At 43.8% G+C, this 21,792-nt stretch overlaps 1 protein-coding gene across 1 annotated transcript in view; it reads left to right on the top strand.

Moving 5' to 3' along the window:
* The first annotated feature begins 3,047 nt into the window (after nt 1-3,047).
* The window catches only part of Atp10a (ATPase phospholipid transporting 10A (putative)), a 212,117-nt gene continuing 193,372 nt past the window's right edge, over nt 3,048-21,792 (top strand). The window contains exon 1 of the mRNA XM_085841695.1: nt 3,048-3,739. Within this exon, the coding sequence (XP_085697821.1) occupies nt 3,279-3,739 (461 nt within the window). The 5' untranslated portion in view covers nt 3,048-3,278. The remainder of the gene's footprint in view (nt 3,740-21,792) is intronic.

Genomic DNA, 21,792 nt, shown 5'->3' with positions numbered 1-21,792 from the left:
CTGAGTCCAATGACATGTTTTTTTTTTTTTTTTTTTTTTTTTCTGAAAGGCCTCCCTTTGCACTTAATATAAAAGTCAAAATTCTCACCAGGATTTATATACCTATGCAACGTCACGTTTCTGCTCCCCCACTTAGCTCTAGACATACATCTCCCTGCTGGACCTAGACTCCTATGACTACCTATTCTTGACATCTGCATCACTCCTAGCCTCGGTCAGGCTTATATTTAGGGCTGTTGACAAGTCTCCTGGCTTCTATCCACAGAGGCAGCAGCTGCGTGCTTACGTGTCCTGTGCTCTGTGCTGGCTCCAGCATGTTCATGTCTTCCTTCTAGGGATGACTACACTGGGATATGGTGATGTTCTTGGGATATTCTCATACTCCAGCACAGACTTGGGGAGGAGGAAGGGTGGTGGGTTTCTGAATGAATGGCAGACAGAATCCTACCTGCGTAGATTTCAATTCTAGATCTGTCCTTTTCTGAGGCCTTTGTGCAGAATAATCTCCTGCCCCATCTATGACTCTTGAGTGGTTCTCAAGATTTACTGTGGGTTGTATTCTCTTCCTGCTGGGATCTCAGTGCCATAAGTATGTTTCTTGACTTTGACAGTTTTCCTTCTCATTCCTGCTGCCCACAACAATGCCAGGGTACAATACCAGTGATGAAAAGAGGCTTACTGAACAAGATGGGTTCAGTGATCTTCTCAGGACCCAGAACCCAGGTGTCATTAAAAAGTACAGAGATTTGAGTGGCAAGCACTGGCCAGGCTACATCACAGCCTTGTTCTTGTCAAGTAAGCCTAAAGTCTATGAATTAGTCTGGTGGGCAACATCTAAGCTCAAAGTCCCACAAAACCTGGGATTGTGTACATGTGTATGTACATGCATGCGTGTATGTGCGCGTATATTTGTGTGTGTAAGATGAGCTAAGACCAACTAGAAATACTGAATTTGGATTGGTTAAGAGCATGTGAGAGAAGATTCCATACTGGTGGGGTAGTGTGACTCACAGAATCTTGGAATCTTAGCATGGAATGTAGATAGGGGGGACACGGTCTGTTCTGAGAAGGGTAAGGAGGCCTCTCACCCTGGGGTTGGCAGGGACTAGAAGGGGCAGAGTTAAAGTATCTGGTGCCAGTTTCCCTAGGTCCTCAAGGGACCTTTGCCTGAGGAGTCAGCATTTGACTTTGAAAGCAACGGGGGATTCCTAGGAGCTTGAGGGTAAGGAAATGAAATGAAGTGCTCATGTAACTACATTAACAGTGTGGACTGAATGAAGCACAGATCTTAAAAGGTGGCCAACTGACTTGAAGGCTGTGGGGCAATCCTGGAATATCTGTAAAGACAAGCAACCACCAAGGAATGAAGGGACTGGCCGACCTGGAACTGCACTAGGTTAGATGATGGAGTTGAAAGCAGAGTCAGGTGTTAAAGACTGGATTTTCTCCTAATCTTTGGCTTAGGATACTACTTGTCAACTCTGAGATGAGAGTTCTTTTGGGGAAATTCAGACACTTTAGCCCAATGTTTTTCTTATCTGGGTTTCACCCTTCAAATTTGAACCTCTTACTGGGAGTGGATATTTGATAGGGAAATTTCTCTTCTCTTCTCTTCTCTTCTCTTCTCTTCTCTTCTCTTCTCTTCTCTTCTCTTCCCTTTCATTCCTTCTCTCCTCCCTCCCTCCCTCCTTCCCTGCCTCCCTCCCTCCCTCCCTTCCTTCCTTCCTTCCTTCCTTCCTTCCTTCCTTCCTTCCTTCCTTCCTTCCTTCCTTCCTTCCTTCCTCCTTCCGTAGCTGTTACTTTACTCTTCTAATGCTGGATTCTAGTGACTACTATGGGCTTGGTCAAGGATGATAACCTCCAATAGCTGGGTAGCATGTGAACCAAGGAGCACAAAGTTGGACAGCCAAAAAGAGGGGTAGGAAAAGACAAGTGATTTGAGTAAAGCCAGATCAGGACCCTCAGAGGAAGTACCCAGAGCTAGCAAATGGTGCTGATGTAGGGAGAGAAAGGAAGGATTAGCCTGTTAAAGGAAGAGGTTAAGGTCCTCAAATCTGAACACAAAGTACCCCAAAGTTATTTCTCACTTATTTGCCAGCCATGCTCTCCTAGACCACAAATATCCCCATTTCTCATCTCTGTGTCTGTAAAGAGGCACACAGAGTGGAAGTTGTGGGCCCCTACCTCACCTGTAGGATGCTTCCCAGCTCCTTCCAAAGTCAGTATTCAACGTATGTAAACTTCTCTCTCCCATCAACAGGAAAGGAACCCTTTGCTCACATTCCCCCAGCTGCCCAGCAGGCTCCCTCTCTGCCCAGTCTTTTTCTAGATCCCTAGAACAAAACTGCCCTAGGGAATCTCAGTCCTTGTTTACCAGGCAGGGAAACAGTGACCCAAATGTCTCTTTGGATGTAAATTATAATCTTCTCTTCTATGAAGAAATTAAAAAATAATCCTATTTGGGGAACAAAGAATGTTGAAGGTAATTCTAGAAAAAGAAAATTTCCAGTTCACCAAAAAATTATATCTGAAAGTAAGTGCAAGCTGGAGAGGAGGGTAGGGTGGTTTTTTTTTTTTTTTTTTTTTTTTTTTTTTGTAGAGGGACAGAAATAGTGACTTTATGGAGAGTTCTTAGGTGGCAATGCGCTTTTCAAAACATAATTTGGAAACTGGAAAATCGGTATACCAAGGTTTCTGGGTTTAACTCCAAGTGAGCCTTGAGGAGGTCCTAAACCAGCTCTCCAGACAACATTTCCTGGTCCTGGATCAAGTCTGTCTGCTCTAGTCAGAGCGCGCGGGCTAGGAGGGGATGGGGCGAACTGATACTCAGTCCTGTAGTCTTCCTCTCTTAGTGGCACAGTGAGTTTGCAAACTCTCTGGGACTAAACTGGATGCCTCAGAGAAACGAAAGTAAAGCTCTCTAAAGTTTCCAGCGCGGGCTCTTTTTGTTTCCCGCTATCCGCCCAATCTGAATCTGGGCGCTGAGTGAGGGCGGGGCAGAGGAGCCACCTCGGCGGAAACCGCCCAGGCCGCCTGGGTGGCGGGAGGGGACTGCGAGGGGCAGAGCGCCGGCCCGCCCGCGACCTCCTGCCCGCGGGGACTAGTAGACCTGGAAGACTAGACAGGCTGTGCGGGCTGGGCGGGGCGCGGCACGCTGACTGTGGTCTCTGTGCGTCCCGCAGGAGGGGAGTCCGCGCTGCCGCGCCCGGGCGGCGGGCGATGATCACCTAGGAGGCTGGCGGGAGCGGCAGAGGAGCCGGGCGCGGCGACACGCGGCCATGGAGCGGGAGCCCCGGGCGGCCGAAGAGCCCGCATCTTCGGGATGGCGGCGGCCGCGAAGAAGGCGCTGGGAGGGCAGGACGCGCACGGTGCGCTCCAACCTGCTACCCACTCTGGGCACCGAGGACTCCACGACCGGAGCCCCCAAGGGCGAGCGGCTGCTGATGCGCGGCTGCATCCAGCACCTGGCCGACAACCGCCTCAAGACCACCAAGTACACGCTGCTGTCCTTCTTGCCCAAGAACCTCTTTGAGCAGTTCCACCGCCTAGCCAACGTGTACTTCGTCTTCATCGCGCTGCTCAACTTTGTGCCGGCTGTGAACGCCTTCCAGCCGGGCCTGGCACTGGCGCCTGTGCTCTTCATTCTGGCGGTCACAGCCATCAAAGACCTGTGGGAGGACTACAGCCGTCACCGCTCGGACCATGAAATCAACCACCTGGGCTGCCTTGTCTTCAGCAGGTGAGCCAAACTGAGCATCCGAAAAAAGGGTGTTGAGTGTGACTTGCACGAGGCCAGGATGGCCCCGCGGAGTAGCCTGGGCCAGGTGAAAGTCATTCATCCTCAAAGATGCATCAGTGCCCTAGATGCAGGGGTGCACACAGGTCCCCTGTTCCAGATTAGCACTAAACTTAATTTCTAAACTAGAACGAACCAATGGTTGGCATCTGGTTGCACGTGTTTAGTTTCATCCACATCTGCCCTTACCGTAGTATGCCTAGAATATGATCACCTGAAGTCCTGGCCTCAATCCTTGGCCAAGTCACCATGGCATTTAACACACAGGAATTTATAGCTTGGTCTTAGATAATAGATGTCTTGGGACAAAAAGTTCTGATTCATCTGGCACAGATTAGATTGAAGGTCAGGCAAAAACAACAGTCCATCCACTTAAGTTAGCTATGATCCCGCCACAGTCTGGGCACCATTTTTTAGCCTCTTTCTCCCTGACCCTGCCAGTGCCCCTCTCCCTCCCTCTGTCCTCCTTTGCCTCTCCTTTCCTTAGGCTTCTTCTTTCTCCCTGTTTCTGCAGTGTTTTTGAGATAAGATCTCAATGTAGCTCAGGGTGATGACCTAGTGATGAGCTTCCTTCCTTAGTTTCCCCAGTGCTGGGACATGCCACGAGCCATCTTTTCCTTCCTTTCTTCCTTCCTTCCTTCCTTCCTTCCTTCCTTCCTTCCTTCCCCCTCTCTCTTCTCTCTTTCTTTCCTTCTCTCTCTTTTTCTCTTTCATTAGTTCTTTTTAAAATTAATTAGTTAATTAATTAATTTATTTTTCACTCCAGATTTTATTCCCTTCCTGGTCACCCTTCGAATTTTCCACATCCCATACCTTCTCCCACCCCTTCTCCACAAGGATGTCCCCACCCCTCACTCCACCAGACCTCTAAATTTCATGGGGCCGCCAGTCTCTTGAGGGTTAAGTGCATCTTTTCTGATTGAGCCCAGACCCAGCAGTCCTCTACTGTATATGTGTTGGGGGCCTTATATCAGCTGGTGTAGGCTGCCTGGTTGGTGGTCCAGTGTCTGAAAGATCTCGGGGTCCAAGTTAATTGGGAAATTGGGACTTCTAGTCCTCCTACAGGGTAGCCCTCTTCCTCAGCTTCTTCCAGCTTTTCCCTAATTCAACCACAGGGGCCAGCAGCTTCTCCTTCCTTCTTTTTTTGTTTTTTTGTTTTGTTTTCTGAGACAGTTTCTTTGTGTCACCCTGGCTGACCCACAACTCACTCAGTAGACCAGGCTGGCCTCTAATTCAGAGATCCACCTTCCTCTGCCTCCTGAGTGCTGGGGTTAAAGGTGTGGGCCACCACTATCCCCCTCTGGCCAAAACTTGTTTCCAGTGGCAAAGAGACCTTGAGGGGCTGCTTCCCAGGTTGGTGACCTGAGAGTTAGTTCCTTCTGAGGCAAGTCATCTCTCAGAACCCCACGGCTCTGATGGGAGAACTTTCTCCCATTATTCCCCACCTGGATATCCACATGGAGGTAGATCATCTTGGAGCTCTCTGTTCATCAGCTGGAGCACCCCTGAAGAAAATGATGTCTTGGCCATCATTTGTAGTTCAGTTCAGTTCAGTTCATTGTTCGTCTCTGGCTTACCTTGTTGGACATGGCCTCCTAGTTGGATGACATCATTCTTCATGTTCAGTTTTTTTTTTTTTCTTTTTTCTTTTTTCGAGACTGGGTTTCTCTGTATAGTCCTGGCTATCCTGGAACTCACTTTGTAGACCAGGCTGGCCTCGAACTCAGGAATCCGCCTGCCTCTGCCTCCCGAGTGCTGGGATTAAAGGCATGCGCCACCACCGCCTAGCTCATGTTCAGTTTTCACCATGCCTGAAAACACCCTAAGAAGCCCGGCTTTTCAGTGACAAGTTGAGCCTTGAACATATGAGTGATGATGTTGAACTTGTCCCTTGGGATAACTTAGAGGACTGGAAATCCTTTTCTCTATACGAGAAAGAGCGTTTTCTCTTTTGTTTTTGATATGGGTCCATGTTGTGTTGCTTAGGTCAGCATGAATGTTTTGACTCTCTGAGCAGTGTTAAGGTTCTGAGCAGTTAAGTAACTTGTAGCTACTGCAGAGTGGTCTGAGTCTCAAACAGGTTTCTCACATTCCTATGCTTGCGGTTTTTAGACTTTTTGTAAGAACCACTGGCACTTTTTTTAAACTATCACATCTTCAATGTGTTAGGCTTAGCAGATTTGGGAATAGGCCCAGGAATGAGTATGAAATAGCAAAGATGTGATGCTTATGTGATGGCCCACATTTGAGTAAGGCCTGGTGCTTGCTCTGGAGAGGTGCTCATTGGCTAGACACCAGACATGATGACGTGGATGGGAAGGGCTATGGAATTTCCTGAATCCTTTGCATCAGAAGCCTCAGCAAGCCAGTGTGGAATCCTTCATACAAAGCCCTCAGTGTCTCTAACTCCAGGCAGCTGTGTGTCTGTCCTCTGCACCCATCAAGGTGGGGCTCTAACAAGTCTCTGCACCTGGGAATGTGTATTTCCCACTTCTATCCAGCCTGTCATTCCAGTAGCCTCCTTTTCAGAAATACTTTAGCTTTAGGAAATAGTTTGTTTTCTGTTGGCAGAGTGTGGCCCATTTGTCATTTGCCCCGCTCTGTGGATGAGAAAACGGAGGCAGAGATCTGACACTGTAAACCCACATCTACTGAAGTTCAGGTTCCCAGTTGGTTTCTGAGATTTAGTACAGCCTTCAAAGAGGCCTATGATATTCCCCATACTCCCTGCCTCTAAGTTAATTTCTTAGTTTCCCTTGGAAGTTTTCCTTCTCCTCCAGGCAAGGAACTGGGTAGTTTGTGGGCTTGAGAGAGATGGTATGTGTATGTGGAGCCTTACCTCAGGTATCTCACCTCCATCTTTGACCCTTCATCATTCCAATGCAGAAGTCCCCCCCCCCCTTTTCACTTCCCAACTGTGGGAAGAGCTGTAGGCTTATTCCCCACTTCTCTTCCTTGTTATGGGAAGACAGGTCAAATTCTTCCACTCTGTGAAGTTTGGGATTGATATTATCGGGCCCTTTGGGTGAAAGGAGGAGGAAGCTGAGTTCCGTCCAGGGCTGCTGTTAGGGCCCTGAGCTAGGCCCTGGGCTCGGCTCTTAATCCTGAGATGCAGAGTGATTACTAGGAAACACCTCTTAGAGAAGATAGGTAAGGATCTGGAGTTGCCATGTAAGGACCATGGAGGGATGTGACCAGAGATGTGCAGAGGCTGTGGGTGCTGCAGATAAGTGATGGTGGAAATGGAGTAGCACAGGTGGCCAGGGCATAGAGAGACCAAGAATGAATTATAAGGCATATGGAGTGAGGACGGATATGAACCTTGACTCATGGGTCACTGAATTCAGTGGGCTCAGGAAGAGACCTGGGTTAGGTCACTCTGACTAGTACCTTGGTAATCACAGGAAGTCACGGGCTATACTGTAAAATGTGGAAGTCTGTCTTCTCTTGTGCCTATTCCAGGTGCCATGTTTCAGTTACAGTGCAAATGAGGTATTTATTCAATCAGATCTGTTCTCTCTCTCTCTCTCTCTCTCTGTATGTGTGTGTGTCTCACTCTCTCTCTGTGTTTGAGATGTATAATCTTAGTCTGGTGCCCAGGCTTGCCCTGACTTCTGGGCTCAAGTAACCCATCTGCCTCAGTCATTGAGTAGCTGGGACTATAGGTGAGAGCCAATACTTTGAGCTCAAAGCATAAAAGCCCTTACCCAGGCCCTTGTCCTTGAAGGTGAATTAATGACATGTCACTCACTCTTCATATGGCATTTTGTGTTCCTGCTGCCCAGTCACAGGGCTCTTGAGCTCCTTGCGCTGAGGATCCTCTATAGTGCTTGCCAGGAGTGCAGCTTCCTAGGCTATGTATTTTAAGCAGTCACTGTCTATGTTCTGAACACATTTTATCCTCTACTGGATTGCAGACTCTATTTAGGGAGATCCCCTGAGCCACACTTAATGGGCTTGAGAAATATCTGTCTCTAGGACAGGGGTTGAGAGAGCGGGATAGCCCACATTAGCGTATGTTCTGGTAAGAGTCCAGAGCAAGAGTCCCAGCAATGTATAGCTGATAGCAATCTACAGATGAAGTGTCCAACAGGGATTATGTGGGTACCAATTACCAAGTATACTTCAATACCTTATGTGAAGAGTGTAGTTATTTGCATCAAACTCTCTCTCTCTCTCTCACACACACACACACACATACACACACACACACACACACGCCCTGGATACTTTAAATCAACTCTAGATGACTTAATACTTAATACATTGGAAATACTATGTAAAGAGTTGTTCTTTTGCATTGTTTAGGCTTAATTCTAGGTTGTTTGGGCCCTTAGATGTGAAACCTGCAGGTATGGAGGGTTGGCTGTGCGATAAAAGAACAGAACTCACCCTTTAACTATTGTCTGGAAGGTGATCAGTGTTAGCTTATCAAAAGGACACAGCTGTGGATAGACCAGTCAGAAAGAAAGAAAGAAAGAAAGAAAGAAAGAAAGAAAGAAAGAAAGAAATAAGAAAGAAAGAAAGAGAAAGAGAAAAAGAGGTTTTGCCTGACCTTAGGTAGGACGATGTTTATTCACAAAGATGGGCATCTTGTCACTCATGTATGAGATGGCCAAAATGTCTCCAACGGAAGGTGGGAGTTGGCCTCTTATGGGGTGAAAGTGACTTCTGTAGTCTGCAAGAGAAGCTGAAGTATAGACCTTCAGCAGTAAACCAACATTCCTAACTATGAGAGGATATAAAGAAATGCAGGACAGGGGTGTTGTAACTGCTTTCTGATGAAGAGAGTCTTTGTCAGAGTGGGTACCTCAGAGTCCTCTGGTCATGTAGCTGGGGGTGTGTCTTAACTTGATTGGCTATGATGGATCAGGTGATTGTCATCCTACATTCCTAAAGAGACCTTGGAAATAGTTATGAGAGGCCTCCAAGCAGATGGTTTGCCTACAGAATCAGAGATTTCCTGGGAAGTTTGAGGAATAGGGAAGAACAGAGGTGAGAGAGAGTGTTCATAGAGTTGATTCAGGGTGACAGTGACTGATCCCATTGGCAGGATTGTTCCACCAAAATGAGCTAGTAGAAGCAGCAGGGAGCTAGAAAACATCAGAGGAGAAAATAGAGGGCTAGTATAAAAAATTTACAGGGTAAAAGGATAAAGATTCCTTTTAGCCAGAGTGTTGCCACCGCATCTAAAAGACTTTTTTTTTTTTTTTTTTTTTGTGCAGATATTTTAGGAATATATGGATCTTTTGTAGGGAGGTAGGTATTGGGAGAGCTTACATGGTACATTTTCTTTGGGCAGAGAGTGAAGTTCCGTAAGTGAAACATTTAAAAGACAGGGTAAAATCATAGGTATGAGGATAATATGGAGGAAGACCGAGTGGGAGGGTGCCAAAGTAATTCTTGCCTGGTTTGTGTCTTTAGGTTCCATTTCAAACCAGGGTTTGCTGGCCCGGAAGCAGCAATGTTTGAGGAGGACATAGATTCCTATCCTTAGCAGTAGTTGGATATAGTGCCTTTTACTTTTGGAGTACTGTATCAGACAAGGAGTCAAGGTGGTCCTGAAGGATGTTAAGCTGATCTGAGCTAGTGAGACAGAGAGGTTAATCTATACAAAAAAGGCTCCAGTCCAGCTATTCTCATTCTGAGTCCCCAAATTAATGTCTAGAGTGGCAAGAAGAGCAATGAGTTGGCTGGACCATGCCTCATTAGGCCCTTTTTAGTGGTCACTGAACTGTTTTATCTCTTGGTAACTGTTTTAAGGGTGACAGTAGGGTGATAAGGGAAGCAGCAATTAAGAGTGTCTCAGAGGAGGGACCATCCAAGGGGTTATGATAAAACTTAATAGTTGACAGAGATATAGAACATAAATCAGGAGATAATAACTGTACAACTTTGTGGGGAATATTGAGACAAGGTTATATGAGAAAAATGTTTACATCAAAATTAACATGAGTTAAAATCGGTTGTACAATTGACCTTACACCCGAGTTCTATACAAGTTCTATAATTAGCTGTTTGTTAACATCAGACTCCTGTAAGTAAGGAACAAGAAACAAGCTCTTTGGAAGCTTTGTAAATAAAGTCAGCATCCAAGGAATGAATCTGAATAGAAAGTGTCTTAGTTAGGGTTTCAGTGCTGTGAAGAGACAACATGACCAGAGCATTTCTTACAAAGGAAAACATTTAATTCGGGCTGGCTTGCAGTTTCAGAGGTTCAGTTATGGTGGGAAGTATTCCAGGCTGACATGGTGTTGGAGAAGCTGAGAGTCCTACATCTTGATTCATAGGCAGCAGAAAGAATTGTATGCCAGACGGGGCCTAGCATGAACATAGGAGACCTCAAAGCCTGTCCCCACAGTGACACTCTACCTCTAATAAGGACACACCTACTCAACAAGGTTCTACCTCCTAATAACAACACTTCCTATGGGCCAAGACTTAAACATATGAGTCTGAGGGCCATATCTATTCATACCACAACAATGTTTAAGTGGTATTATTTTGCTTTCACATATGATGAACTTTGTATATTTCTTTTAAATATTTTTAAATATTAACAATACCAGCTATTATTTAATGAGCAAAACCAGACACAATTTGATAAGCTAAATATTTTAAAATTTGGAACTGTCACCTTAAATGACCATACCTAGTATTTGAAAACATGGCAATACATATTTTGCTACCATCAAATTGTTAAACCCAAGGTTATATAGTAAATACATTTTATATGTCAAGCTGTGAAGAGTTAATGTAATTTTAAGTTGTATTCTCCCAAAAGAAATTATTTTCAATTTCCATTTTAAAAGTATACTCCCAGAGATAGTGACTGCCTTGCTTTTTCCTCAACAGTTACTGTTCGAGAACACTCTAGAACAGTGGTTCTCAACTCCCTTAATGCCATGACCCTTAATACACCTTATATTATGGTGACTCCCAACCATAAAATTATTTCATTGCTACTTCATAATTGTAAGTTCGCTACTTTCTAGGAATTGTAATGTAAATATTTAACATGGAGACTATATGATATATGACCCATGTGAAAGGTCATTCGATCCCCAAGGGATTTAAACTCACAGGTTTAGAACCACTGCCCTAGAACATCCTAAGTCACTACCCAAGTCAGTGGCTACCATGCGAAGAGTAAATTATTTACTTTATGAAAATTTTCAAAACTAAGCCCACTAAGAGAACCTTTTTAAAAATCTGCCTTCCCATTCCATATACTCAGCCAACAGATGAAAACAATCAGTCATATAACATCCGTAATAAAGAATTTACCTTATAGATTGAATTAACAAAGAAGGCTAAAGTCAACTCTACTCCTTTTGTCTACGGGCAAATCTTTAGGTCTTCATGTCCTGACAACAGTAAGCATATTCCTTAACACCTTCCTGCTTAAAATTAGACTGCCTGTTTAGAGGCATAATTTGTAAAGCAAAATAACAAAATTAAATTAGTATTGGCTTTTGGAATGTTTTAGAAAACATCCATAGCATCATTGCCAAACTCTTTGTACTATTTGGATCATATGTTATTCTACAAATAAAATTGTCAAAGATACTATTTTGGTATTCTGAAGGATTTTCCAAAACTGTGAGTTTGATGTCCAAGTATTTGGGATTCTCCTTTAATGAGGGGCCTTGGGTGGTTAGGTTATTGTCCCTGAAATTAGCTTTTCTTAAGAGGAAGAACTGAATGCCAGGGTAAAGGACATGACAAATTGAACTATCATGTGGTCTCATGCTAGTTAGGTGGTAGGCTTAGGTCCAAGGCTGCCCTGGTCACAGCATCCCTTTATGTCAGTTTGGGAAACACTGAGGGCAGAGTCATTGCTATTTGCCTCTCTGTTGTTTGAGGCATTTACGGTGTGGGTGCAGAATCTGAGATCCTCCACTGGGCCAGAGAATCCACCCCTCTGTCATGTGAGACATGGCATGTATTTCATCTTTAGATAAGGAGGTTTTATTTTTGGTCTTTTTCTCCCCTTCTTTGGCCTACACGACCTATGCATCCAGAGGCAGAAGCAGCCAACTTCTGGCAGATCTTATTCCCATGCCTGTTTGTCCTGTAATGAAGCTATCATACAATGTACTCTGGAAGGATAGGGCCATGAACTGCCTGAGCCTGGGACTTTCCTGGGGGATATGTTCTATGGAGGTGTGGTGAGGTGTGGAGGAAGGAGTTGACTTAGTGGGCCTATGCTGAGGCATTCCTTCCCCCTGAGGGACCAGTCACAGGACAATATAGAATAGAATAGAGTTTATTCAGAGCATGGAGAGGGGAATCAAAAGTGTCGTAAAGGCAGAGAAAGACAGAGAGAGTAGGGGGGTAGAGGAGTAGAGGAGTAGAGGCCAGCCATGAACCCATGGAGAGGGGGAAAGGGATTGGGAGACAGGGGGCAAGGAAAAGTAAGAACAAGAGAAAGCAAGAGAGTAAGAGAGTGAGGAGGGGGCAAGCAGCCCTTTTTATAGTAGGTCAGGCCTACCTGGCTGTTGCCAGGTAACTGTGGGGCAGAGCATACCTAGCTGTTGCCAAGTAACTGTGGGTGGAGCTTAGACAGAATGCTAACACTCATTTAGGCTTAACTTTGACAACATACACAGGATACTCTATGATGGGAGATAACAGAAAACTATTAATAGCAATAAAAGTCTCTTCACGCTTGTCTACCCTCTCAGAGAAAGAAATGGTAGTTTTCTGCTGATGGACTACACTTCTCAGCATCCTTTGTGGACTACAGAAGGTTTTTCTGCCCCATATAAGGGACTTTCTCTTGTGTGTGTTGTGGTCACCTGCACTTGTGGGTGATAAGATGCCTGTTTAGTATGAGTAAGGTCAGATTAAGCCTCTCTTTCTTTCTTACTCCTGTCTTTCTACAGCTGTCTTTTTAAACCAATCTAACACACTAGAACCAGCATTCTCATCCTTTCAGCTGTAGGCAACAGATCTCAATAGACAAACCTCCCCAGGCAACAGTGACTGAGGAGTATATCATAAGTGAGCCCCACTGTGCATGGAACCCTGGTGCTAGGTTCGACATCCCTTCTTATACAAACACTACCTAAGTCATCACTTACTTCCCTACATCTTATCTGAGTTATCTTTTTTTCCCCGTGCTACAGGGGATTAAACCTAGTTTTACATATTCTAAGTGTTCTACAACTGAGATACACTTCTATGCTTGACTTTGTCTTCAGTCTGCTGTGTGACCTCAGTCATGTCGGTCTATCTATCTATCTATCTATCTATCTATCTATCTATCTATCTATCTATCTATCTATGGAAATTTCCCTGCTTCATTACTTTTATTCTCAGTTGCTTCAGGGAGCCAGGGTTGCTTCTAACTTGTGCTCACTGATCTTCCTGGGTTGTTGTTTCAGTAGAGCTGAGAATGTGATACTCTCCTAAGCAATTGTTCTTCTTTCCTTCCACAGTGCCTTGCTCTGTATCCCGACTTCCTACTGCTCTTCTCCCTTTGTGTCCCTACCTTCCTTTCTCTTTCCTGGTGAGCTCCTCTCTTCTTCTACAGAGCTTTGAGTTCCTGAGTTGAGGTCTCTCCCACCAGCATACCTGCCTGATTTTACTTTTTAAAAAAGGAGACCTTAGTGTGTAGTTTTGGAGCCTTGAGGTAGCACTGGTATTGTATTCTTTTGACTGGGAGGAGACAGCTTTGTTTTAATGGACCTGGGGAAAAGCCCAGATTCTTTCACCTTTCATATGGTAATTGGACTCCTAAGGAGTGGCAAAGCTGTTTACAACTCTAGTGTTACTCAGGGAAATAGTGTTAGCCGGAAAAGAAGGATGTGGGTCCAAAGTCTCAATGGCTTGTGAAGCCTCTGTGTTATGGCTAGAGTTGTTTTGTCTATGTTCTCACTTTCTCAGTTTTCTGAGACAGGGTCTCTCTGTGTAGTACAAGGTGGTCTCATGAGCATAGTTCTCCATATCACCATCCACTTATTTTGAAGCAACTCTCAGTCATTGCAAAATTTCATCTGTAGATGCTTTAAAAATAAGAACCTGATCAGTTGTAGTAAATGAACCTAAAAGTACCATCATCAATCCTAAAATTCTTAAGTTCTTTAAATTATTAAATAGCCCAGTTTGAATATCCACAGGTCTTAATGGATTCGTTTTTCAATTTGTATGTTTGAATCTGATTCACATAAAGACTATTTGTTGCAATTAGCTGGTAAATTTTTAGACCTCTTTCAATATGTAACTTGCCATTATACTCCTTTTCCTGCCCATTTCTCTTGGTTTGGCTTTAGAATTTACTTTCAGCAATTGGGCTATTTGTGCTGTAGGGCCTATGGCTTGCTGGTGACACCTGTAGCTTTCTTACCATGTTTCTAGACATTTCCTTAGAACTTCATCAGGCTTAGGTTTAAATTTGCTTTGGCCAAAACTATGTTCATAGGTGGTTTTATGAATTAATTAATATTAAGCTATATATATATATATATATATATATATATATATTTATTTATTGGGCAGAAAAACCAAACAGCAGACCAGGCCAAGGTGGTTCCACGTGGTAGAGGTTCATTGTACAGAGGTAGAGGGGCGGCAAAGTGGGTAGAAGGGCAGAGAAGAGGAAAAAGAGAGAAAGAGGGGGGAGAGAAGAAAGAGAAGAAAGAAAGAGAGAGGAGGGGGTGATCCCCTAATTTATACAGAAAGTGATGTCACACCAGCGAGGGTGGGAACTGAGCCAAGTGCGTTGTGGGATTGAGGGCTGTTGGCCTGGCAACGCAGGTCAAGGGTCACATAGTTAGGCCAGGGCTTGGAGTGTCCTGGTACTAACAGGTGGTATCTCCACTTTATTTAGAGACACATGCTGTTTCCTTGTTTTGTGACAAGGCAATGCTTGGGGGCCTTCCCTGCCCCTCCTGAAATGCTGGAAGGTGGAAATGGTTCTTACTTTGTACAGCTCAAATAGAAACAAAACAAAACACAGCAGAAAGCCAGAAGCGCTTGCTGGTGGTCTCTCTTTTGTCTACCTATGAGAAACAATTAGCTTGCTGTGTTTGCTGACATTGTTTTGAAATAATTTTTGACACATAGGCAAGTTATAAAAACAGTGCAGAATTCTTGTGTACAGTTCATTTACTCCCCTTCAAGTCTCCCTGTGTAATGCCGAGTATTGATACTAGGCCTTACTCTGTTACTGAGCCTCTTCCTCACTTTGAGCTCATGTCACCATTTCCCCCATTCCTCCAGTTTTACTACAAAGGCTCAAAATGGAAGCTGGTGTCTGAGAAAAGCTATGAATTTGATTTTTTCCCCTGGTGCTGGGCACTCCATCAGAGAGCTCTATTTCCAGCTTCAAAACATTAATTGAACTATATCTACCCCCATTCCCACCCCCCACCCCCACCCCACTCCTACCCCTGCTCCCTTCATGTGTTTAACCCTGGCTCTCCTGGCACTTTGTAGGTCAGGCTGGCCTGGAATGCAGAGTTCTGCCTGCCTCTGTCTCCTGAGTACTGAGATTAAAGGCATGAGCCACCCCTGCCTGGCTATTCTTTGTTCTATTTTTGTTCCCAGTCTCACATCCTCTCTCTCTTCCTTTTGCTGGTCTCTCTCCTCTCCCTAAATACTCCTAGCTTTCATGCTGTATGTATTCCATAGGCCTCTTGTTCTTTCACCACCTTCCCCTGTAGATCCATCCTTTCCAGTGTTCCAATTTCATTCTCCTTTACAGCTAAGTATTGCCCACCACATTTTTGTTATCCATTCATCTATTGGGGAACATCTAGGCTCCTGTGTTTTGGCTTTGTGAGTAAACATGGATGTGCAGGTATCTGTTTGTTGACTTAGGATCCTTTAAATATACACCTAAGAGTGGGTAGCTGGAGATAGCACAGGAGCTCGTTTTTCAGGCTTTTGTGGGACCTGCATGTTGCTGTCTACAGTGGCTGCACTAGTTATCACTGCTACCCCCCTCCCCTGCACCAGCAGTATATAAAGTTTCTTTTATTTCAAATGCTAAGCAGCATTTGATGCCATTCTTTTTGGTGATGACAGCCATCCAGACCACGGAGAGGTTGGACTCTCACAGCAACTATAGTTGGTGTCTCCCTGATTCGTAAACATACTGTGTGCTTCTCAGCTGTTTATTGATCATTTATATATTTTTTTCTTTGTGATACGACTATTCATTTCACTATGTCTTTCCTGGCTGGATGATTTGCGGGAGGAGGGAGTAAGTACTTAGTTTTGGGAATTCTTTTAGATCCTTAATATGTCGTTTCTTTCCTGTTGCTGTGGGAAAACACCATGCCCCAAAGCAACTTAAGAGAATGTTTATTTTGGCTTAAGGTTCCAGAGCAGTAAGAGACCATCATGGCAGGGTAGAGGCATGGCAGCAAGCAGTGGGCATGGTGTCAGGAACAGAAAGCTGGGAGATCACATCTTTAGCTGTAAGAATGAAGCAAAGAGAGGAGAGCAAACTAGAAGTGGGGTAAGACGATAAATTCAGACGTTACCTCCTGTGGCGTACTTCCTCCCAGCAAGGCCATATCTCCTCCACATGCAAGACAGAGGCACTCTTTACATTATGTTTTGGTTTTATTTTATTGAATGAGAATTCCATACAAGCATCCATCTCCCATTCCCTCTCCTACAACTCTTTACCCCTTGTCTACCACTCCTCCCACAGGATCCACTAACTGCTATCACCAGTATGTGCATGAGTGTAGGGACATTTGCTAGAGCATCCGTGGCATCTTCAGGAGATATTTTCCTGAAGAAAACTACCTTTCCAAACTGCCGTCTCTTGCCAACGGCTCCTCATCTAAGGGTGCAACACCTTGTCACTGCCTCTTTCTATGCAGGGATTTTATCTGGCTTTGATCTCATGTGTGCTATCACAACCATTGTCACAATTAATATGTGCAACTGCTCTGTTGTAACTGGAAAGCACTGTTTCTGTGTAGTAGTCATGCACAACAGTCACAATCATTCTACCCACCTCAATGAGAGAAGGAGTATATGACTCATGTGTCTCATGCTGAACACTCTACAATCTCTTATTCTTTGCATGTTGATGAGTTCTGGGCCTCTGTGTTAATCACCATCTACGGTAAAAAGGAGCTTCTCTGATGAGGGTTGAGAGACACACTAATCTATTGCTATAACAAGTCACTGGGAGTCTGTTTAATACTATGTTGATTTAGCAGAATAAGAACAGTAGGCTCTTCCTTGAAGTCTATGAGATGACTGGCCTTAGATTCTTGGCTCTATTAGTAGTGGCTGGAATAAGTTGACCTTGTGGAGTGAGCCGTAAATCCAATCGTAAAATTGTTGGTTGGTCCCGTAATATTCATGCCACTATTGTACCAGATGACATGCTTTGCCAGGTTGGTTCTTATTATAGGTTGCAGATAGGTAAGTGAGCATAATGCCTTCTAGGACTGTGAAAGCTAGCCAGTAGGCATGAAGCTTGCAGTTCAGTATGAGCCTGATTTCACCATACTCTCTGGCTTGAATGTGTGGTATTTTTCAGAGTAGGGGCTTACCATCAAGTTCTGTAGGATAATCCAGAGCAATGGCAACAGCCTGTAGTTTGGGATCCATTGAATCTCACTGACAAACAAAATGAAAAGAAGTAACACATTCCTGACATTTGGCTTTTTATTTGCTAGCCCATGGTATCTGGGAGAATTAAAGTCCCCCACCCCCCACCCAAAATTATAGAGTTACTTCACTTAAACCCTGTGTGTGTGTGTGTGTCTGTGTGTGTGTGTGTAGAATGCTTCCATTTGAGTTTTTCAAACGTCTTCAGTGTTAGTTGTCTGGCCCTATCTTCTCTTTCCACTTCCCTCCCATCCTCCAACCTACTTAACACTTTATTAGTTCCCATTCCCGCTTCATGCCAGCTACCTTCTATCAATCCTCTCTCTCTCTTTTATTTATTTATTTATTTATTTATTTATTTATTTATTTATTTATTTATCTTATGTATATGAACACACTGTAGTTGTCTTTAGATACAGAAGAAGGAGTCAGATCTCATTACGGGTGATTGTGAGCCACCATGTGGTTGCTGGGATTTGAACTCAGAACTTTTAGAAGAGCACTCTTAACCACTGAGCTGTCTCTCCAGCCCTCAACTCTCTCTTAAAAACTACCTACCTACTGTCTCTTACTGGTCTCCTGAGTTCTGTGTGTTCTCATAATTTAGGCACTCACATATCCAAAGGTTCAAAGCTAGCATCCATCTATGATAGAGAATATATGATGTTTGTCTTTCTGGGTCAGGGTTACTTCACTCTGGTCCACTGATTCCAGTTCCACCCATTCATCTCTAGAATTACATAACATCTTTTTTCTTAACAGTTAAATAGTATAAAATTGTGATATGTACCACACTTTAAATATCTGCTTATCAGCTGAGGAGCATCTAGTCTGTTTCAATTCCCTGGCTATCGTGAATAGAGAAGAATAAACATGGATAAAGAGAATATAGCATCCTTTAGGTATATGGCTGAATCATGTGGTAGACTTACTTCTAGTTTTCAAAAAACTCCAGACTGATTTCCTTAATTACTAGAGCGGTTTGCACTCCCACCAGCAATGCTTGCTTCAGTTTACAGTCAGCCACTTTTCTAGGGACTATTTCATTTAAACATTTATTATTATGAATTTAGAGACTTAAAGTAGATAGTTGGTTTGAGTTAAGTAAAGATCAATCGAACATCTATCTACCTATCTACCTACTTATCTACCTATCATTGTATATTTCAAGTTAAACTCATGGCTTTTTATATGGTAGGCAAACAACTTGCTGCCTAGCTATTTGCCTTCCCTGCCCTGAAGATATTTTTGTAACTGATACTCTTTAGTCAGTAGAAAACATTTGACTTGACTTCAAAAGCCTTCTGATATAACCCCGATTATCTCCTTTGGTCTTTATTTCAGGCCTGTCTTATATATTTTCTACTTGGTGACTGGATTCATAGATGGCCTTGTTAGCTAATGTATTTCTTTTATAGATGAAGCTCCCATGGATTGGCTTGAGCCCATAATTCATTATGGTGACTATCAACCTCTGCAGATTGTGTCTTTCCTGACGAGAGTGTTCAGGTGGTCTCATCTTAGAGGGTCAACACTATTAGGTGTGCAGCTATATATTTAGCTATCACAGTGACTTCCATAGTTCCTGTGACTTGATGCTCATGAGCCACAACTGCCAAATATGATATTCTTATTCTGTTTGACATAGTCCCACTTCTGAACATTATTCAGGCAGGTATTAAAAAGCATTTTTGAAAGAACATTCTGTAGGCAAGGCTTAGCCACACATCTGGATTCCTTGGCTGTGGGAGACTGAGATGTTGGGACCTGCAGGCTCTTTGCCCTTCAGAGTTCGTGGTGGCCAGCTTCTTCCTGCTGGGTTCCTGGAACAGGGGAACCCAGAAGGCTTGTTTGTTCAAGACCTCCTTGCTATATATAGCAGAGTGAAATAACTTACAGGAAAAATCGCAGATGCTATTTTGATTTCTACATTTTTAGAACATCCTTAGCCTTCTAAGTTTACTTGGATTGCATTTGCTGAAGTAAAGTTCGTATACATTGCCCCATACAAATCCTCTGGCCGTTCTTCCACTGGAGATAATTATGTTTTGAAATACTTCTCAGACCAAGTTGTTTTTACATGGTTATAAGGAATTCTTTTATATACTTTAAATTATCCATGGATAATTAAAATCTCTATAAAGCAGAACTCCTGCCAGCAGGTAGGTGCTGGATAGATGCTGCTTTTTACAATCACTCTCCTCATTTTAACCTGAGGAGTACTACTGTCTAAGCAGATGGAAACCCCTCCATGAGGAATAAGGGCCTGAACACTGAAAGGGTACAGATCATCTGACAGGCAGATGCCCTTATGAAGAGGTCAATGCAGCTCTTTGTAGACATACTGCAATTTTTGTTTTACCAAAACCTTTACGTCACAGTATGACCAGTCTTCAATGTGGTCTAGATGTTCTTTCCAAGACAAAGCTACCATTAGCTTGTGTAGCTTTATCGAGGAACACAGTAGAGTATGGACAGCACATAATGTCAGGATGACCGTGGGGACTGCACACAATCCTCGGGTGACTTTGAAGACTGCACACAATCCCAGGTATAACAGTGGGGACTGCACATAAAATCTTTTTGAAAGGCACTGTTTGAATTAACAGTTTACCAGTGTTACGTATATGATGACTTAGTTTGTAAATATACCTTGGTTTTTGTTTGTTTGTCTTAAGAGTCTCACATATTTAGCCCTGGAGGACTTGGAACTCACTATGTAGTCAAGGCTGTAATCTGTCTGCCTCAGCCTAATTGCTTTAGTTTTTCAAACATAAAGTGATTTTAATTCACTGACTCATTTAATGGTGCCTTTGAAGTGGCCTTTCTAAATGTGTGTGTGTGTATGTGTGTGTGTGTTTGTATGTATGTATGTGTGTGTGTGTATGTGTGTGTGTGTATGTATGTGTGTGTGTGTGTATGTGTGTGTGTGTGTGTGTGTGTGTGTAGGTCAGAGGAAGCTTACCTGTTGGTTTTCTCCTATCTCTTCTGACTCTGAAAAATAATCATTTTCTGCCTACGAATAATTATAAAAATGAAAACTCAAAAATAAGTCTCCAGTTTCTTAAAGGGATATAAATCAGGACCAGCCTTGCAGGGAGGGAGCTTCATCACCAAGATGCTGTGGGAAGACTCATGGAATACACGGGTCCTCTGGGGACCTGTGGCCTTTTCCATAATAAGCAGATGCCAGCACTCAGAGGGCAGGCCTTATTTGTAGTTCAGCATCAGGCTTGTGGGAACTGTAGGGCTTTCCTAGAAAGTCCTCAGGGTAAGAACAGCTTTGCAAGGGTGGGCTGAGTGACCAAGCCCCAGAGTGAAACTCCCCAGCCTGCTTTTCTTCCCTAACCAGACAGTATTCCTTTGGGAGAAATCACAGCCTCTAAAGGAATTCCACACCAGAGGAGTTAATGAAATGGCAGGAATCCTAACGTGTCATATTTGAATGGAGTCATTTGTATGGTTTTTAAACAAAAAGTTTGCTTCGTTTGATTTTTTTGCTTCGCCGTTTTTTGAGACAAGGTCTCGCTATGGGTATTCTGAAGTTCTCAGGGCGTTTGTTTGTTTGTTTGATTGTTTGCTTGTTTGAAACCAGGCCTTTCTGTGCTGTACTAGCTGGCCTCTTGATTCTTTTTCTCTACTTCTGAGAGCTGCAATTACAGGTATGTGACTAGGTCCAGCTATTACTGTTTGTTTTATTCCTCGCTGTGCAGGGGACCAAACCCTGGTACATACATAACAGCTGAGCTACATGCCCACCTGATTTCACTATTGTTAAGCATTTTGTGTTTGTACTTCTATTAATTGTTAAGAACACACATTCAGAAGTTATGTTTTGGTTCCTGGTAGGACCGTTTGCCACATTATGACTCTTAGGGAACCTTGGTAATCACCTTTACTATCTCACGCAAATTGTTTGGAGTTCCGACAGTTAGCAGATTTTTCTGAGCCACTGTGTGCTGGAGATGACTAGGTCTGGTATCTGGTCACTCAGCGACATTGATTTACCTCAGGTGAAGCCACGAGGTGAGCTTGACAATTGTATCCTGTCTCTATTTCCACATGCCTCTCACATGACTGCTCACATTAGGCAAGCTGGCCAGCTGGCCTAGTGAGCCACTGTGACTCAGGAGGGAGGAGGACATAAGCTCTCTGGTCTGCTTCAACCAGACACCAGCACTTGTTCTGTAGTCCATCCAATTCTCCAGACTCCTAAGCACATGGAAGGACCATTTGGAGACTTCTGACTATTGCCAAGCCAGAGGGTGTGGCTGAATCCTTCTCTGAGCTTTTCTCTCCAAGTTTCAGTCGTACATTGTGGAGATTGCAACACACTGCTACGGTCTTTTCCTGTTGGGGGAAAAAAAACCAGAACCCCCCCTCCCCCCAAACAAAAAGCCCAATGTCACTTC

This window comes from Mus caroli, unplaced genomic scaffold (genome assembly GCF_978045245.1).
Source record: "Mus caroli unplaced genomic scaffold, Mus_caroli_1 scaffold_8, whole genome shotgun sequence".
NCBI lineage: Eukaryota > Metazoa > Chordata > Mammalia > Rodentia > Muridae > Mus > Mus caroli.
This window is presented reverse-complemented; position numbering and strand designations above follow the sequence as displayed.